Source organism: Osmerus mordax, chromosome 23, assembly GCF_038355195.1.
Source record: "Osmerus mordax isolate fOsmMor3 chromosome 23, fOsmMor3.pri, whole genome shotgun sequence".
In the NCBI taxonomy this organism is placed as follows: domain Eukaryota; kingdom Metazoa; phylum Chordata; class Actinopteri; order Osmeriformes; family Osmeridae; genus Osmerus; species Osmerus mordax.
The window spans coordinates 6432446-6447993 of record NC_090072.1 but is presented as its reverse complement, the minus strand read 5'-3'; the positions used below and the strand labels follow the sequence as shown (position 1 = coordinate 6447993).

The 15548-nt window shown below is 46.3% G+C and overlaps 1 protein-coding gene across 3 annotated transcripts in view; it reads right to left on the bottom strand.

Moving 5' to 3' along the window:
* Positions 1–15548, bottom strand: part of kcnip4a (potassium voltage-gated channel interacting protein 4a) — a 93672-nt gene that overhangs the window by 6998 nt on the left and 71126 nt on the right. For all 3 annotated transcript variants that reach the window (XM_067261265.1, XM_067261267.1, XM_067261266.1), the window contains one exon: positions 2856–2980. In XM_067261265.1, the coding sequence (XP_067117366.1) occupies positions 2856–2980 (125 nt within the window). The remainder of the gene's footprint in view (positions 1–2855; positions 2981–15548) is intronic.

Here is a 15548-nt window from a genome sequence, read left to right as displayed (position 1 = left end):
CTTCAAACAAGTTACTTTTGGTTTGGTTTGACACGGACTGCATTACTTTAAAGGCTTTGTTGTGGCTCACAGCTACTGTTAATTAAAAGTATGTTTTGTGTTCTTGTCAACATCCCCCCCAACCTCACAAAGCAGCCTCACATAATTATGCTTTTAGGAGGAGATGCCAGGCCGTTAAAACGCTTCTGTTTGTCACCTCTATTGTATCCGAGCCACAGAATGAGTGTGTGTGATTGTGTTTGTGCTTGTTTGTGCGCGTGCACAGAGTGGGGCCAATGGAGGGTATCCTCACCATGTAAAGCTCAAGGGACTGTTGGGTGATTACAGCTGTCAACACTAATTGGACACACTAATCGGAAGAGTAATGAAGACTGGAAGGATTCCAAACTTGTCTCCTAACATCCTGATAACCGACCCCCACACATCGAGAATGACGTGTACTACAGGTTAACACTAGAAGCGCCGTGCTGGTTTTACCCTGTTATGGTGAGGCTAGGTAGTCAGAAGACTGCAGTCTTCAACAGGGACGCTGTTACTGGCACACAACGATCACTCGATGGCTCTTGCATGGAGCCAAAGGCAAAGTCTTAAAATGTGTCAATCCGTCATTCATTTCCGTGTTCATAGTTGGTGAATATTTAAGAAGAACGTTTGTTGTCTAGCCTGATAGTGATTATTTATTGATGGAAACCATGTTTCCAAAGGCATGCAAGAAGTGTTGACCAGACCTTGACTCGACAGAGAAAAACATCTCAACAAGAGGTAGTTGTCAAGTATCAAGCAACATCCCTTTCCAAGTGGACCACAAGTTGCCCTTAAAGCTGTCAAATGTCACTTTCAGTGAAGTCAACAGGTAAACTGAACCTGTAGAACGCCCAAGCTGAAGCACTCATTCTGTGAATCGATCCCATCACATCCCCCCCAAAAAAACATCTATCTTTCTCCTCTTTTCCAATCACCCGGTGTATCCGAAATCCATGAAGACAGCCAGTTTGCACTGAGAATTGAGAAATAAACTAGTTCCCAAGCACGTTCCATCCGTTCAGAGATTCATTCCATTGTAGGGGAATTCTTTTTTGTTTCGTTATCACTGTGAATAATAACTAATCAGAGTTTGGGACAGGAAAGCAAACTCAAGAGAGAAGAACTAAAAGATTGACCACGATAGGTGAAATTGGGTTGTATTCACCATGTACAGTCCTCAAATAGAGTGTAATCGTGCAAATGATTTTGAGTGGAAGTCGTATTTCTCTTTATTGATCGTCATGCCGGTGTCACTGAAAGGAGCATGAGGTGACTTTGGATTCATTAGATAAGCTTGTGAAATCCCCTCAGCCATGAAAACAGAATCGTAATTTAAATGTGTGAAATGCAAAAATCAGCCCAGCGTGAAATTCCCTGTTATGAAGCTAACAATTGTGTTCAGGCGGGGATTTAATGCGGCATCTTTGTGCTGGTAATATGAAGCTAATAACCCAATAGCAGTCAATATGTCAATCTGAAGGACCTGCCGATGCCAGAGACCAAGCAGAACCAATCAGGCACCAGGATATGCAGACGCCATGTCCTCCTCATCTTGAGCAAGGACAGAGTCAGGTAGGCAGACACGCTGGCTGACCTGTGTTGGACTCAACGCAGCTATAGGTCCAGGTCACTTCTGCAGCAAAGAAGCCCTTGTCTGGTGAACACAAACATGCAGAGAAGGAGCGGCTTCTGGGCATCCTGGGCGCCACTGATCCTAGACAGAGCCCCCCCACACCTGACTGCTCCAGGTCATAAAAGAACGACTTGTTAAGTCGATGTTGAAACTGCCGTGGCCCAGACGGCTCACCTTGGGGCCGCTTGATTCGCTGCCAAGCTCATGCCCCTTCAAGGACGTGTGGGCAGATTGCTCATAATGGGGAGGGTGCCAGACTATATGGGTCTGGCAGGTCTTTAAAGGCTGGCATTTATTCTGGCCCTGTCATCTGGTCAGGATGAGGCATAGATCAGGTGTTTGAACCAGGGGGCTGGGTAGAAAAGGTCTACGGACAAATGCTCTTTAAAGGCTGTATATTAAGTGTTATATTTCAACTTGAAAAGGTGCCGACTTCAGGTTCTGCTGTAGTGGAGTCTAGAAATGACAGTATGACCCTCTCCTGAGACAAACAAGTTTTACTGGGAGAAACTCATAAATCAGCAACGTGTCAATTAAAAGCTTCCTTGATTATCAGAGCACTCCTAGCCTCCAAACACCAGCCTCCTGGGGCTTAGGGGCCAATGGGCAGGCCTCTACTGGCTCTTTTGGTAGAGGCTAAGGGGAGGGAGGGGCGTCCATGGGGGGGACTAGGCCACGCCTCCCACCCGTGCCTCACTTTGCTTTTCCAAGATAATTTGGGTTGAGTAATTTCTGGGTCACCTCATTACAGCTTGCACCAGAGGTGATGAGAGAGTGTTTTCCTGTCATGTGGGCCGTGCAGGAGATCTCCAACTGACCTGGATTGCTCATCAGTTCCCATCTAGGACACGTTTACAACTCTGACCTGATTGTGGCTTGCCCAAACTAGAATATACTTAAAAGAGCTACCTCACAGTTTTAAATAGTACGCCAGTAAATTCAGCAAAACTGTCAGTGGTAAAACTGTTAAAGTGGACGCTTTACTGCTGGATTATTATTTAAAGGAACATGAATCAATCACTAACAAGACCAACTGAAATTCAAAAAAGAAACTGAAATTCAAAAAGAGTACTGTAGAGTATTTCTACTGAAATTATGCAAAGTAAACAATTCTATTGAATACCTTTTTTTCTTTTTCTTATTTTCCTTTTTGATGTTGTTGATGTGTGAGCATGCATGTCATGTCAGGGTCACCTACGTTCTTGAAGCCTCGGTAGAGGATCTGCAGCTCCTTGCGGGAGAACCGAGTCTGGGCCTCCATCTGCTCCAGGCCTTCGGGGCGATGGCGGACGGCCGACAGCTCCACCTCATCCTCTACGCTGTCTGGGGGGGAAGAAACAGGTGTCTAAGAGTGTGGCAACACTGAGTGGATTCAGTCTGACATCATATTGTCATCACTTGGACCTGACAGAGTAGCTGGCATTAGTTGACATCTCTCAGGACCCTAAGAGAGTCATTTAGTCATGTCGACTTTAACTATTAAACTCATTTCAACTCGGAGGAGGGGTTCCGCTTCCACAGCAAACTGATCAACCAGGAGTCCAAAGCTTCTGAAACCGGCACCTCTACAGTAACTCCTCATTAGGAAATGCTACAACCCTCAACTGAAAAGATGACGGGTTCCTCGGAGGGAGGGGCAGAGGGGAGGAGAGGTAATTAGCATGTTTCAGAGCCCCCGGCAGGAGTTCTGCAGGAGATGGGGGGGGGGGGGCACTGAACCCTGAGAAACTCTTTAATGGGCCCTTAACAATGGCTGCCGCCGTTTCGGCCCTGCCACTGCTGGCAGTGTCTACTGAGCTGAAAGCGCGCACACACACACACACACACTTGCTCGTAACACCTGAAGTATGGCAGTGTCTCGACGTGCCTCATTAGTCTGGCGAGGAGTCTTCATGTGGCCCCCAGCCAAAGGGACATATCTCTCATCCTCAGATTAACCTGCTGATAAGAAGCTGGGGCTGTGTGTGTGTGTGAGAGAGAGACAGAGAGAGAGAGAGGGGGGGGGGGGGAGAGAGGGAGAATGTGAGTGAGTGCGAGAGGGAGAGGGGAGAAAGAAAGAAAGTGAGAGAGGGACAGAAAGAAAGACAGAAAGAGATAGGGGAGAGAGAATGTGTGTGGGGCATTTTGCCAATTTGAACTTTAAAGGGTGATTCAGATTCAGATGGGATCCCAGGCTCTCAGGCAGGGCCACACAAAGAACAGTGTGAGAGCCCCTGTCCTGAGATCTCCATCACACCACCATGAACACACTACACCGGCCCTCAGCACAACACAAGTCAACTGACCCAACAGTACTGCCATACATCCTGGGACCCAGGGTTGTGGAAATGGCCTATGGGTCAGGATGGATGCAGGGCGATGGTAAACAGACCACTGCAGTTCCTGAGTTCGGCACACTTACCAGACAGACAACTCACCTTAACTACTCACCGCAGACAGTATCGAAAACATCCACTAATGCTGTGATATCATCCCAGACTCACTTCATGAAGAGTTGCATAAAGTTTTGAGCTTTCACGAAAGTAAACAGCTTTTTCGAAAGAGCTTAAACAGATTATTCTTTTAAAAACACAACAAGTGCGTCTTGCCAACAGTGGGAGCTTGTATCAGTACATGTAGCAGGCTATTTAATTAAAATTCTGTTTTCTTTAAATACATTTCATTCAAATGTCAGGTATTGAACATGGCATCCTTTGCTTTCTTCAAAGCCACTCAAATAAGGCCCACACAGAGGAGAGATAGAGAGAGAGAAAGAGAATAAAACTGTCTTATTGAGAAATAAGAGAAGAAAAAAAAAAGATAATCCAAGATTAGCAGCTGGGCTTTTCTCAACGAAAGGCTGTGGAAAAGAGAGAGAGAGAGCCACTTGCTTTGGTGACTGTCCGTTGGCTTTTTGGTGGCGGCGCAGGGAAAGAGTTTCATGAGCCGTGCCCTGACCCCACGCTGCTGGCCGTTCTGAGGGAGCGTGGAACCTAGGACATACAGCAGGAGGGTCACAGCGTTACCCTGGCAACGAGCGGGTGGCTGCGGTGCATGCTGGGAGACACGGTGTAGATGTTCAGGGAGGGGGGTCGAGGAGGGAGGCAGGCAGAGAGCACCAGGTAAGTTGAGGAGAGCTTCATCAGAACAACACGACACAGGAGCGTATGACATAAGATGGTGGGCCAGGACTACTGGTCATCACGGTATCCACACGTAAATAAAATCAAATTATGTTGATAAACAACAATAATGATGAAATGATTGACACAATCCGGCATTATTTCATTGAAGGCATCCTATGGGACTAGCAGATGGCACATTCTGGTATGTCCGCAACCTAATTATTTCCCTCTCCAACGAACATCAACACATAGTAAAAACAAATAAACCCCTGCAGTGAGGGAAACTCTGCAGTAAAGCACACAGGTTATCCTGTCCCAGCTGCAGCTTACACTAGCAGTGTAATTACTGTGCCCCATGACTAATTCATGCAGGGTCGCCCGGTAACTGGCACATCATGTAAAATCGGGGCGGATATGATATTGAGCCAGGACTCTATCAGGGTGGAATCTAACACCCCATCACCTCTCCACTCATTTCCCGCACAGCTGAGTGGATCGCTTTACAAAAAAAAAAAACTCAGCTCCTCTTCTAGACAGAGTACTATTGTGGGAACATGAAGACCCAAACCATCCAGTCCCCTTAATCCCCCTTCCCTGTGAGGCCAAACATGGTGTCGTCAGGGTCTGACACCAGCCTTCAGGGAAGCTCCGCTGGAGCTTTATTTATAAACACCTTCAATGTCCTCCATGTCCGCAATTTGTGGCACAGCACTGAACATGCAGACACACACTAAAAGAACATCAAATAGAAAAACAACGTTGTTTCGTGAAACAAGACTGGTGCGAAGAAGGCACTGGACATTACACCCTTCCAGTAGCAGTAGCAGCTCTGCCACTGCGTGGCAAGAAGACAAGCTCTCTGCCGGAAGCCGTTCGTCACTCCCTCCAACACAGGTGATTACTGTACAAGGCAGCTTTGATGTCGGCCGTGAAGCATAATGGCGGGGGGAGAGAGTGCTGCGCGTTATTTTGTCATCAGTCAGACGCGACGGCCCGAGGTAAAAGACCCTTCACTGTATCTTATTGTAGATTCCAAACATACGTGAATTCAAAGGTTGTAATAGGTGTGTTCGACTTCTTGCAGCCGCCGACTTGAAGCAGTGAATGCCATTGGCCGCCGGCGCTGCATGAAGTCGAACACACCTATTGGGACTTGTGCTGGGTGACATCACTGCTCAAACTAAACTGCTCTCATTGGTGGTCCTCACAGGCATGCTCAGAACATGTCCTCTAAAGAAACTGCCGGCGTTAGCGGCCACCTGGGCCTCAAAGACATAAGTTCTCTCCTCATCTATTCTCATGTCCCACCTGACACACACCTCTCTGCTGATTGGACGGGAGAGGACAGCGTGTCAACAGGAGGAGAAAGCCAAAGTCATAAAAGGCTTACGTGTGGGCCTTCAGAAAGCAAACTTCATTAAGGGGCTCGATAACTCAACTCAGATGTCTGGTCGAGGACCTTGGGTGTATAGTCTAGGAGAGCGCCACCTGTTCATCTAACATAACCAACTCCTCTCACAGGCGACAGTAAGGAAGATAGGGAATATTGGTGGCTATGCTAACCTTTTAACAGTACACCACAGCAGCTAGCTAGCTAGTCCAGCTCAGACTAATTTATCACGCAACAGCAATATCTCCTCCAGCTCACCTTCTCTGGCCATCCTCACTCGTACCGGCGATGAGACAGAGACAGTTTACACTAGGACCATGTAAAACATGACTGGGACGTTTCCCAGCGCTAGGGAGTGAGGGGGTTAGCACTACGCTGAAATAAGAGGAAGCTGAGGGCGGAGGACTGTCGTCTTCCGCAGAATAACGTTGGAGCTGAGTGACACTGCCCTTAATCAAGCGGGAAAAGAGCACGCAGCCAGAGTGTCTCGGATAATGCTTGCCCTTTGTTGCCTTATTGAGTAAATGGATGTGATATTTCATAATGCGGAGGACAGCTTGTCCATGAGCTATCGGGCGCATCTGCCCCTCCTTAACACAACTCAAATAGATCACTGGGCTCGCAGTGTGTGTGTGTTGACAGTGTCAGACTAGCACTGTTCCTGAGCTGTGTGTGTGTGTGTGTGTGTGTGTGTGTGTGTGTGTGTGTGTGTGTTGACAGTGACAGCTTAGCACTGTTCCTGAGTTGAGGAGGCAATGATCCATCATGCTGTGCTAAAAATGTCCGGTGATGTTGTTCTGATGGAAGCTTTGAGGTGACACAAATGAGGTAGGGGACACACCACATGTCAATAACATGCAGTTGAAAAATCTGAACGTGCAACACACACAAACGAAAACTTTTCATATCGTACTTTTGCCTTCACTGAATAAAAAGAAAAGAAAAAAAGCACCACCTTCGAAGCCCGTTTCTGCAACATTGATTAGGATGGATGTCGGTGGGATTTCTCTAGCGAGCTCTTCAGAACTCTCAGGCTCTCACTCTGGTGCTGTTTGTCGGCTCACCTCTCATCAACAAAGCGGTGTGCCAGCCCTGAGTACTTCAGCCCCCGGTAGAACAAAGAGAGGAGGTTTGAGAGCCCTCAATGCTCTGAGGCAAGCCAATAAAGGTCTCGGCCAAACATAATCACCCAGGGACGCACAATAACCACCCTTGAACAGCCATGAAACGTGTATCCTCCTGGTGAAAGAATCGACAAAGCCACAAAATGCATACAGGAACTCTCTAAGAAATGAATTCTGAGGGATATTCCCCACAGGCTGAGAGGGATAATCAATCACAAACACAAACTGCTTTGTTCCTGGTCTAACTCATTTCTCTGGGTTTGGCAGAGCTACCTAAGGTTCAGGTCTTTGTTCTCTGCAATCGATAGCAGATATTGACTGGAGAGAAAAATACACTTCTTAATTATTGGATTAATCCATATTAGGTATCAAGTAAGACGACTCAGACACGAGTCGCTGCTCTGAATCAATGCGTTATCAAATGTGGCGAGTCTTTGTGCTGGAAAAAAATATAATGTAATGAACTAGGTTTCTGGTGTCGCTGCTGTTATTGCAAACTGTCTTGTTGCGTTGGTGGGTAGAGGCCAGGGGCAGGTACACCCTGGCCCACTGGGATAACATGGACTCCTGTATATGCTGACTTCACCCTTTTTTCCATAATAATTTTTTTCTTTACATAGCAGGTTCATCTGCTACAAAATGTTTACATCAGCAGTTCCACCTATGGTCGGCAATCAAAAACTTCATTTCACAGTGGATACAAATTAAATCATTCACTGACATCAACTCCTCTGATTTCTTAATACACAACAGCTATAACTGATGTGATTCGAAACAAGAACATTGAGTGTGATTCAGAGCTAGTGTTCCTGCTTCATCCGTCTCCCTGCCGTAACAGAGCACCCCAGACACCGTGAGAGCTGACCTGGAAGGCAGCGTTCTCTTGCGTGTAGAAAATACACACGCATGCATTTCAAAAGACTCATTTCAAAAGAATCCCATATCTCTTCAGCCCTAAAACAAAAAAAAGCTTGTATGTCGTCTCTCTCAGGACAGACAGAATCCTTCCCTTGGTGGTCTTAACCTCCAGCTAAAGCGACGTTATCTCTCCCTGAACACTCCTTATAAAGACTCCCAGGAGCGGTGGGTGCACACAAGAGACCCAGGCAGACCTATTGTGCTCATCATTAAAAGACCTTGGTCTCGCCAGTGTCTAGAAAGCTACAAAGATGAACATCTTAGAGGACAGCGAGTGCACCTGCTTGGTTTATAGAGTTTATTACCAAACGATGACAATGCCTGTGAATTAGTCCGGCGTCGGTCCAGTTCAGTCTGTCAGGGAAGTTTGCGTCACCACACATTTACTTGGGCCCCGGAGAGGGTCATTCCTGGTTCCCTCAACATGTAAGAGGCCCTGGAAAGCAGCCCCACAATAAAATCTAAATGTCACTGGCCGTAAAACTCATTGCCAGAGTTGCTCCCCCACTAGTTGCAGCACATCTCGGCCCCTACATGGTCGCAGCGGACGTGCCCCGAGGACACGACCGTCACAACACGTATCACACAGTATGACATTAGCTCAGTCTACATTTGTCCTTTCTATGGTAGCCCGGTAAAGCAGAAGTAATTCATGTTTGTTCGACTGGAAGGTTTTTGAATATATGACGAAATACAAAAGGTAATTGTGTCCGATGACGAGCTGTGAGGTGAATGCTGGTTTCTTGTGTCAGACCCGGTGTGGAAGGCAGTGACTTGTACTCTCATAATCACATGAATGATCTGGAAACATCTAAATCCCAGACAAAGTTGCGATTCTGCGTTTATCACCCTGGCGCCACGCAAGCTCAGTGCAGGCGGCCGATGGCTACAGTACACATCGCCGGAACAGTCGATTCCGAGCCCTTTTCCGATTTTGATTGCGAAACCCTTTGACTGACTGAAGGTCAGCTCATTATGAAAAGTCACTGCATTGATCCCTCTTGTTGGGTTGGACATGTGGCATTTTTGTATTAACTTTGCATGAGATCGATATAATAAATACTGCAGGTCTCTCAGTCAGAGAGGGAAGCAGGTTATACCCCCCCACTGTGCAAATCCAACCATCCCCTTAACTGTCCTATCTTAGTGGTGAGAGAACAGATATACACTATCATTTACAATTTTCTTATACACACACACACACACACACACAAGGGACATGATCTGACATGTCTGTAGTGAGCCCTGATCCCCATGTTATTTCAGAGCAGCATGAGAATGTACTGCAGCAGAAGAGAATGAAGTCATATTACACAGCCGGGAATGCAGACGGGAGTTCAAATCCAGGCAGGCTGCTCATCTGGATAACAATGGATCCGATTGATTTTGGCACGTCTCCGTGGTCAGAACTGGCTGGCGTGAGATTTGATTGACCCCCCCCTCCTCTCCCAACGTTCAGCTGGCGCACCTGCCGTCCCCCAGTACGCCGACCGAGGGGAACGGAGAGTTCCGGAGATGGACGGCCCCGGGAAGCTGTTGTGGTGGGCTCCGACACGTCGGTAACGAGACGCTCGCCAGCGCATCTGCTGTGTTTGTGTGAAGGACAGACTTGTCCACCGTTTCAGGGCTTCAAACTGAAGTCAGGGAAGGTTCCCTGATACCCACCATGACGGGGACGAGGGTGGCTGAGAGGGGTTCCGCTGTCGGGGCTACAAGCAGAGGAAAAGTGCCTAACTGTTGCATCCATTACATTCATCCATTACAATAGAAAACAACATGGGTCCGAGTATCATGAATCTCATTTGAACCTCACACACAGCAGCAGAAACCCGAGTGGTGAATCTGCTCTTGCACTGCAGGAGTGCGGCTGTGCTCAACTTATAAGTCATCTAGCCCACTGTACAACATACCACAATAGTCTTGTGTAAAAGTGTCATTAAAACTGACAGTGTAACAGTGTCTGACACACACAACTAGGCCACAAAAACAACCTAGGTTGAATCTTTGTTAACAAGATACAAATCTTGAAAGCAGCAAACACACACACACACACACACACACACACACACACAGGACAGCAAACGTGTAACTGTTGAACTGAGTCAGTTTCCTCAGAATGCTCTAATAGAGCACGTTTATTGTGAAAAGGAGCCTCTCAAAACCGGTGAGACGCTCCATGAAGCAGGTAGATGTCAAAGCAGAAGAAAAGGGTTCTGCCCCAGGTCAGTGTTCCAACCGCCCCACTGGCCAGGGTTAGCCTCGATTGAGCTAGACACGGATTCCTATTGGCCCGTAGGATCTGCGAACATCTGTAAATGATCCAGCACAAATGCTAACTGACACCAACACACAACTGGCTGTCAACTCCAGACATTTTCACAGATTACTTTTCTGCGTTGGCGCGCTAGATCAATACGAGATTTCAACCAGACTTTCAACAACATAATGGAACAGGGGAGATTTACCTCACGCCTTGAAGAAGATGGAGAACGTGGAAACAAATACGATCTGCCATTTCTTCCCATTTGTTGTATCCAAAACAAATAGGTCTAAGATTGGTGTCTGGGGGAGCAATATGTCAATGTTGTTATCTAATAAGCCCTGGTTCCAGATGGTCTGGAATCAACTAGGAAGGTCATTCTGTATCGAGATGATGCTGGTCTGTTGAAGGCAGAGACATAGGTTGGGAGTGGATGTTGGCAACCAGCCAAACGACTGCATTTCAGACTGCAGCCATACCATCTGGGATGAGGTCTTGGTGACGGGCTGGTCAAAACTCATCCTGTCCATGACAGATGGTAAAGCACAACTATCAAGGGCTGTTTCTGTAAGCATTCAGATTGTGCTCTGGAAGACTGAAAATGCATTACAGCCCTGACAAAAGAAACAGGCTGAAGATGTTGTGGGCTGAATATATGTGCATGTGTAAGGTAAAAAACGACAACATTTGAAGGGTTCCATGTTAACATCTACTTTACACAACTTGTTTCTCAAGTCAAAATAGTTGCTGTCAAAGTATTCCTTCTACTTTTGAAGTGCTTTAATGCAATATGCTTTTATTTGCTCCCAGAGACTTAGATAGACTTTACAAAGTGCTGTCCTCTGCAATTATGGGCTGTGAGTGACTGCACTTGAAAGCAAGGGACTTGGGGCCAACCTGCCAAGATTCTTTATTTCGAACGCAGCTATTTCCCAGTCCACCATGATGGCAGACCAGAGGGCCAAGGCACGCACTAAAAATGACAGTAAAGAAAGTGTTGTAATTTATGATTATAACAGTTGTCAGTTGTCATTGTCTTAGGTAATAAATAAGGGTTGGCTGGTGAAAGCCCTGACAAGAAAGGAAAACTGGATTTCAGCCAGACTCAAGAGTCTGTTCACAAAGGGTACACAAAGAGAGGCACGGTGTAGTCAAACTTCAAACTCCAGCAACGTCCTGGGTGAAACAGTGAGGCGTACGGCCACGAGGAAATGAACACAGGCTCGAAACTCCAGGGGAATCGAAGGTGCTTGTCAGTCCCAATCAAGCCCACAGGGACACAGTTGGCTGAGAGAGTAGCCTTCCAGGCACGCTGAGGCGCTCTACTTCCTCACAACACTCATGGCCTCTCGGGTGCTTCAGGGTGACAACATGATGTATGTCCTGCTTCAAAAACACTAGCAGAATTTTAGTTGGAAAGGACTAAAGGAATTCATTAACCCACTACTCCATTCTATTTTTTGATAAAAGCAAACCACCACTCTCTGATATAGAAGCTGGATGGGTCTGTCACTGCTGGTGATTAACAACCAGTCTTCTGGAAACATGTGCACATGCTTTGGGATTCAATTTGAGGTGGTTATCAAAGGCAATCTTACGTAGTGGACATTCTGTAGGCCCACCCCACCAACAGCACTCTCCTCAACCTGCTTCCTGTCTAACCAGTACATTTGAATAACTAGAACCTGAAGAAAGATTTGGAACAATGACTTTCATATGTTAGTTGGCTGTCATCATCATTCATTCAGTAATTCAGTTGCGAAACTTAAATCTTAAGAAATATCAGTGCTAAAGCTCTGCATTATGCATGAGAACACCTACGCCTACAGCATAATGACAGGGCAGTCTAGAGCTGGAACTTGGGGCAGGATTTTTCATTTAGCAGGATAATTAATGTTAGAAGAGTGCTGATTGGGCACATAGTCCTTATTGTTTTGATTGAACGTTAAATAGCAGATGAGCTGGATTAAGCCTTGAGCTTCAAAGCTCTCCAAACAAAGATGGAATAGGCTCAGGGGAAACAAATATTAAAACTGCAATTTCTATTACTTTCTGGAAGGTTGCAGTTCTTTGCATAACAAAAGAAATTGTCTTCTGAATAATAAAACAAGTTTTTCAGTTAATGAGACCTTTAACAACGAGCGCTCACCTTTCCTGCTCGCTTCCCATGTGACAGTAATGTCATGTTGGAAGCATTATTGCTGTGTTTCCTCGAAATTGTGGGAGCAGATGTTATTCAACTACACATGAACAAAGCAAGCTAAATGACAAGAACAAAAGAAAACAACAATAGAAACTAGCCTCAGGTTCCAGAAGAGTCTGCATCTAATTCAGCTCGCCATCTTCCGTCACTCCCTGCAGCATTGATTATCTGGGAAACATTTAACAGCACTGATTGCTGGGATTCCACATTGTGTTCTTCCTTTCCCCCTGGTTCTCAACATGCCTAATACTGCCTAACGAGGACTGTCCTAGAAATCTCCCCCCTCCCCCAAGCCCTTCACCTCACTGATTGGACCTAAGTGGATTGAGGGGAGGGCTCCCTGAGGACCGACAAAGGTCACGTGAATCACATCAGCACTAGTCCACAGGCGTCTCTCAAACGATTGGGTTAAAAGCAGCTAATCGGAGCAGTCGATTGCCGTCTTCAGGGTTGGATGAGGGTCTTGTTAAGGTGAGGAGCGGCAGCTCTGGTTTGTTTTGATTCTTTCTTTACTCATCCAACACAGTCACTGGTGGAACTTGATTGAAGGACAACCTTCAGTGTCATACCACAGTTGATGAACAGCCTTAAACTAACTGTTGAAACAAGATGAGATTGGCAAAGAAGTCTTTTCCTAATAGATGATTGAAACACTCAAAGCCTAGCATGTAATAAAAAGTTATGATTTAAAGCCATCACTTTCTTACAGTAAGGTAGTTTAACAGAAACTAGCCAGATCACAGCACTGCAACCACAATGAAATCAACTTCATCTCACATCTACAGAGCTGTACAGGGCCTTGACTCCTACGGGGCTCATCACACAGAAAGGACGACAACGTCCAGTTCAAGCGGCTCTGACGAGAGCACAGCTCCTGTACTCTCCGACAGAACACCCCCTCCTACACCACAGCAGGACGGCAGAACGAGCATTCATGGCATACAAATAAGCTTCAGACAGGGACGTTTATAAAGGCGGACACCCATGTCCGGGGGCGTGGTTTGAGTGAAGGGTCGACCTCGGTGAGAACGCCAGAGAGTAGATGCCCGGCTGAGTGGATGTCCGTCACTCAGCCTGCAGGTCGTATGTTCCTCTGGGCCCTGGAGACGATGCTGGCTCACGCCACGCGGCCCTCCAGAGGCACAGTTAAAACACTGAGACTTGGCTGATGGAAATATAACCAATTGAATGTAGCGACTAGACAGACACTGGCTTTTCCGTATGAGGTATGACTAACAAAACTGCCATCCTAGTACGTAGTTTATACTACATGTATGTAGTATAAAGTGTGTTGTGTGAGTGTGGCTCTTATGGGAACTAAACCCAGAACCTCCAGACTGCCTGAGCAGGTGAGTCTGGAGGGGACCTGAGATTTACAGGAAGGTCTCAATGTTCTCAAGCAGTAATAGCCAACTCCAGGGTTAAATTGACACAAGAATCCCTTTCTCAATCACCACTGTGTGTGTGTGGCCGAGCCAGAGAAATATTTATCTTCTCCTGACACACTGGTTAGTGTGTTCCCTTTGAGGCCTCGCTCAGCACTATGTTCTAATGGCTCTGCGAGATGGGTGAGCACACGTGTGTGTGTGCGCGCGTGTATGTGTTGCATGAAGAGAGAGAATGGATTTGGATTGTGTGTGTCTGCATCTGTTTGTGGGACTGAGTGTCTCTGACTGTGTGTGTGTGTCCACATGCGGAAATGAATTCCTCTGTATAATCCACCTTTCTGGTATTCATGGTGGGTTTTACTGGTGCATGATGGAACCCTGGTGTCATGATTCCAGGGCATGAGTGCATGCTGATGCCAGAAACTAGAAAACAGAAAGAGATTGTGTATTACCAGCCTGACCCCTGACCAGTAGCAAATTGCCCATGGTAACCACAGTCTAGTGTGTAGAATTTCTCGATTCCAATAGCAGTGGGTGAATGGAACTGTGTTTACCCGAGTCTGAGCTAATGCAGATGAGCAGCCTTGGGAAGCGGAGGTAGGCTGGTATGGGGAGCTGTGAGACTGGCAGCTACATTGTTCTGAGACTGAACAGCAGCTCTCTACCAGAAGAAGCATAAATCCTGCAGGGGACAGGACAACCAAGACTATACTGCATGTCAATTTCAATATTTAAAACATACACACACGGGTACACACACGCCCACGACCCAATCTCCTCAGAACACATCTGGTGTTGTGCGTGTTATTGACCAGGTGTCAGACGGACGTGTCCAGACACTGTTCCAGGGTGTTTCTATCTTTGTTTTTTACATGAATGCATATTGCCGCGTTTTTAGATACTTTGCTTTTAATATGTATATTTAAAGACAACATTAAATTAAAGCAAAACAATAAATACAAAGGAATTAATAGGCACCAAGAAACAGTCCTTCAACAGTTAATGTGGTCAAATCAGCTCATAAATATTGACAGTTAAACTTTAGGAGTACACATTGCTTAGGTCAGACTACTATTTCTAGACTTTTCAGAAGGCTTTTACTCATATTAAGTTCCTATTGTTCCTTAGTGGCATAACTGAATTACAGCTCTACAACAGGGTTTGCCAGCCTTTGACTAATGGTCGACATGAGGACAGCAAGCAAGTTTATTAAACAGTCTGATTGATGGCTTTTATCTAAGCCATAAGTGCTTACTGTGTCTCTACCTTGCTTAATTGGACAACTGTGGTTTATAGTTGATTTGTTCCAGACACAGTGGGAGCCAGGCTTGTAGAGTCCTTACTTAGTAACGTGTGACTGGGAATGAGCTCTCTGGTGCAGAAAATCAGTGTGTGTGTTTCACATTGTGTGATAGTAACCTACAGTGTCTATTTAGAATGTGCCAAGCTTTCAGAGGACACAAACATAATTGTGGCTCTGTGCCTGCGCGTGCACGCACACAAA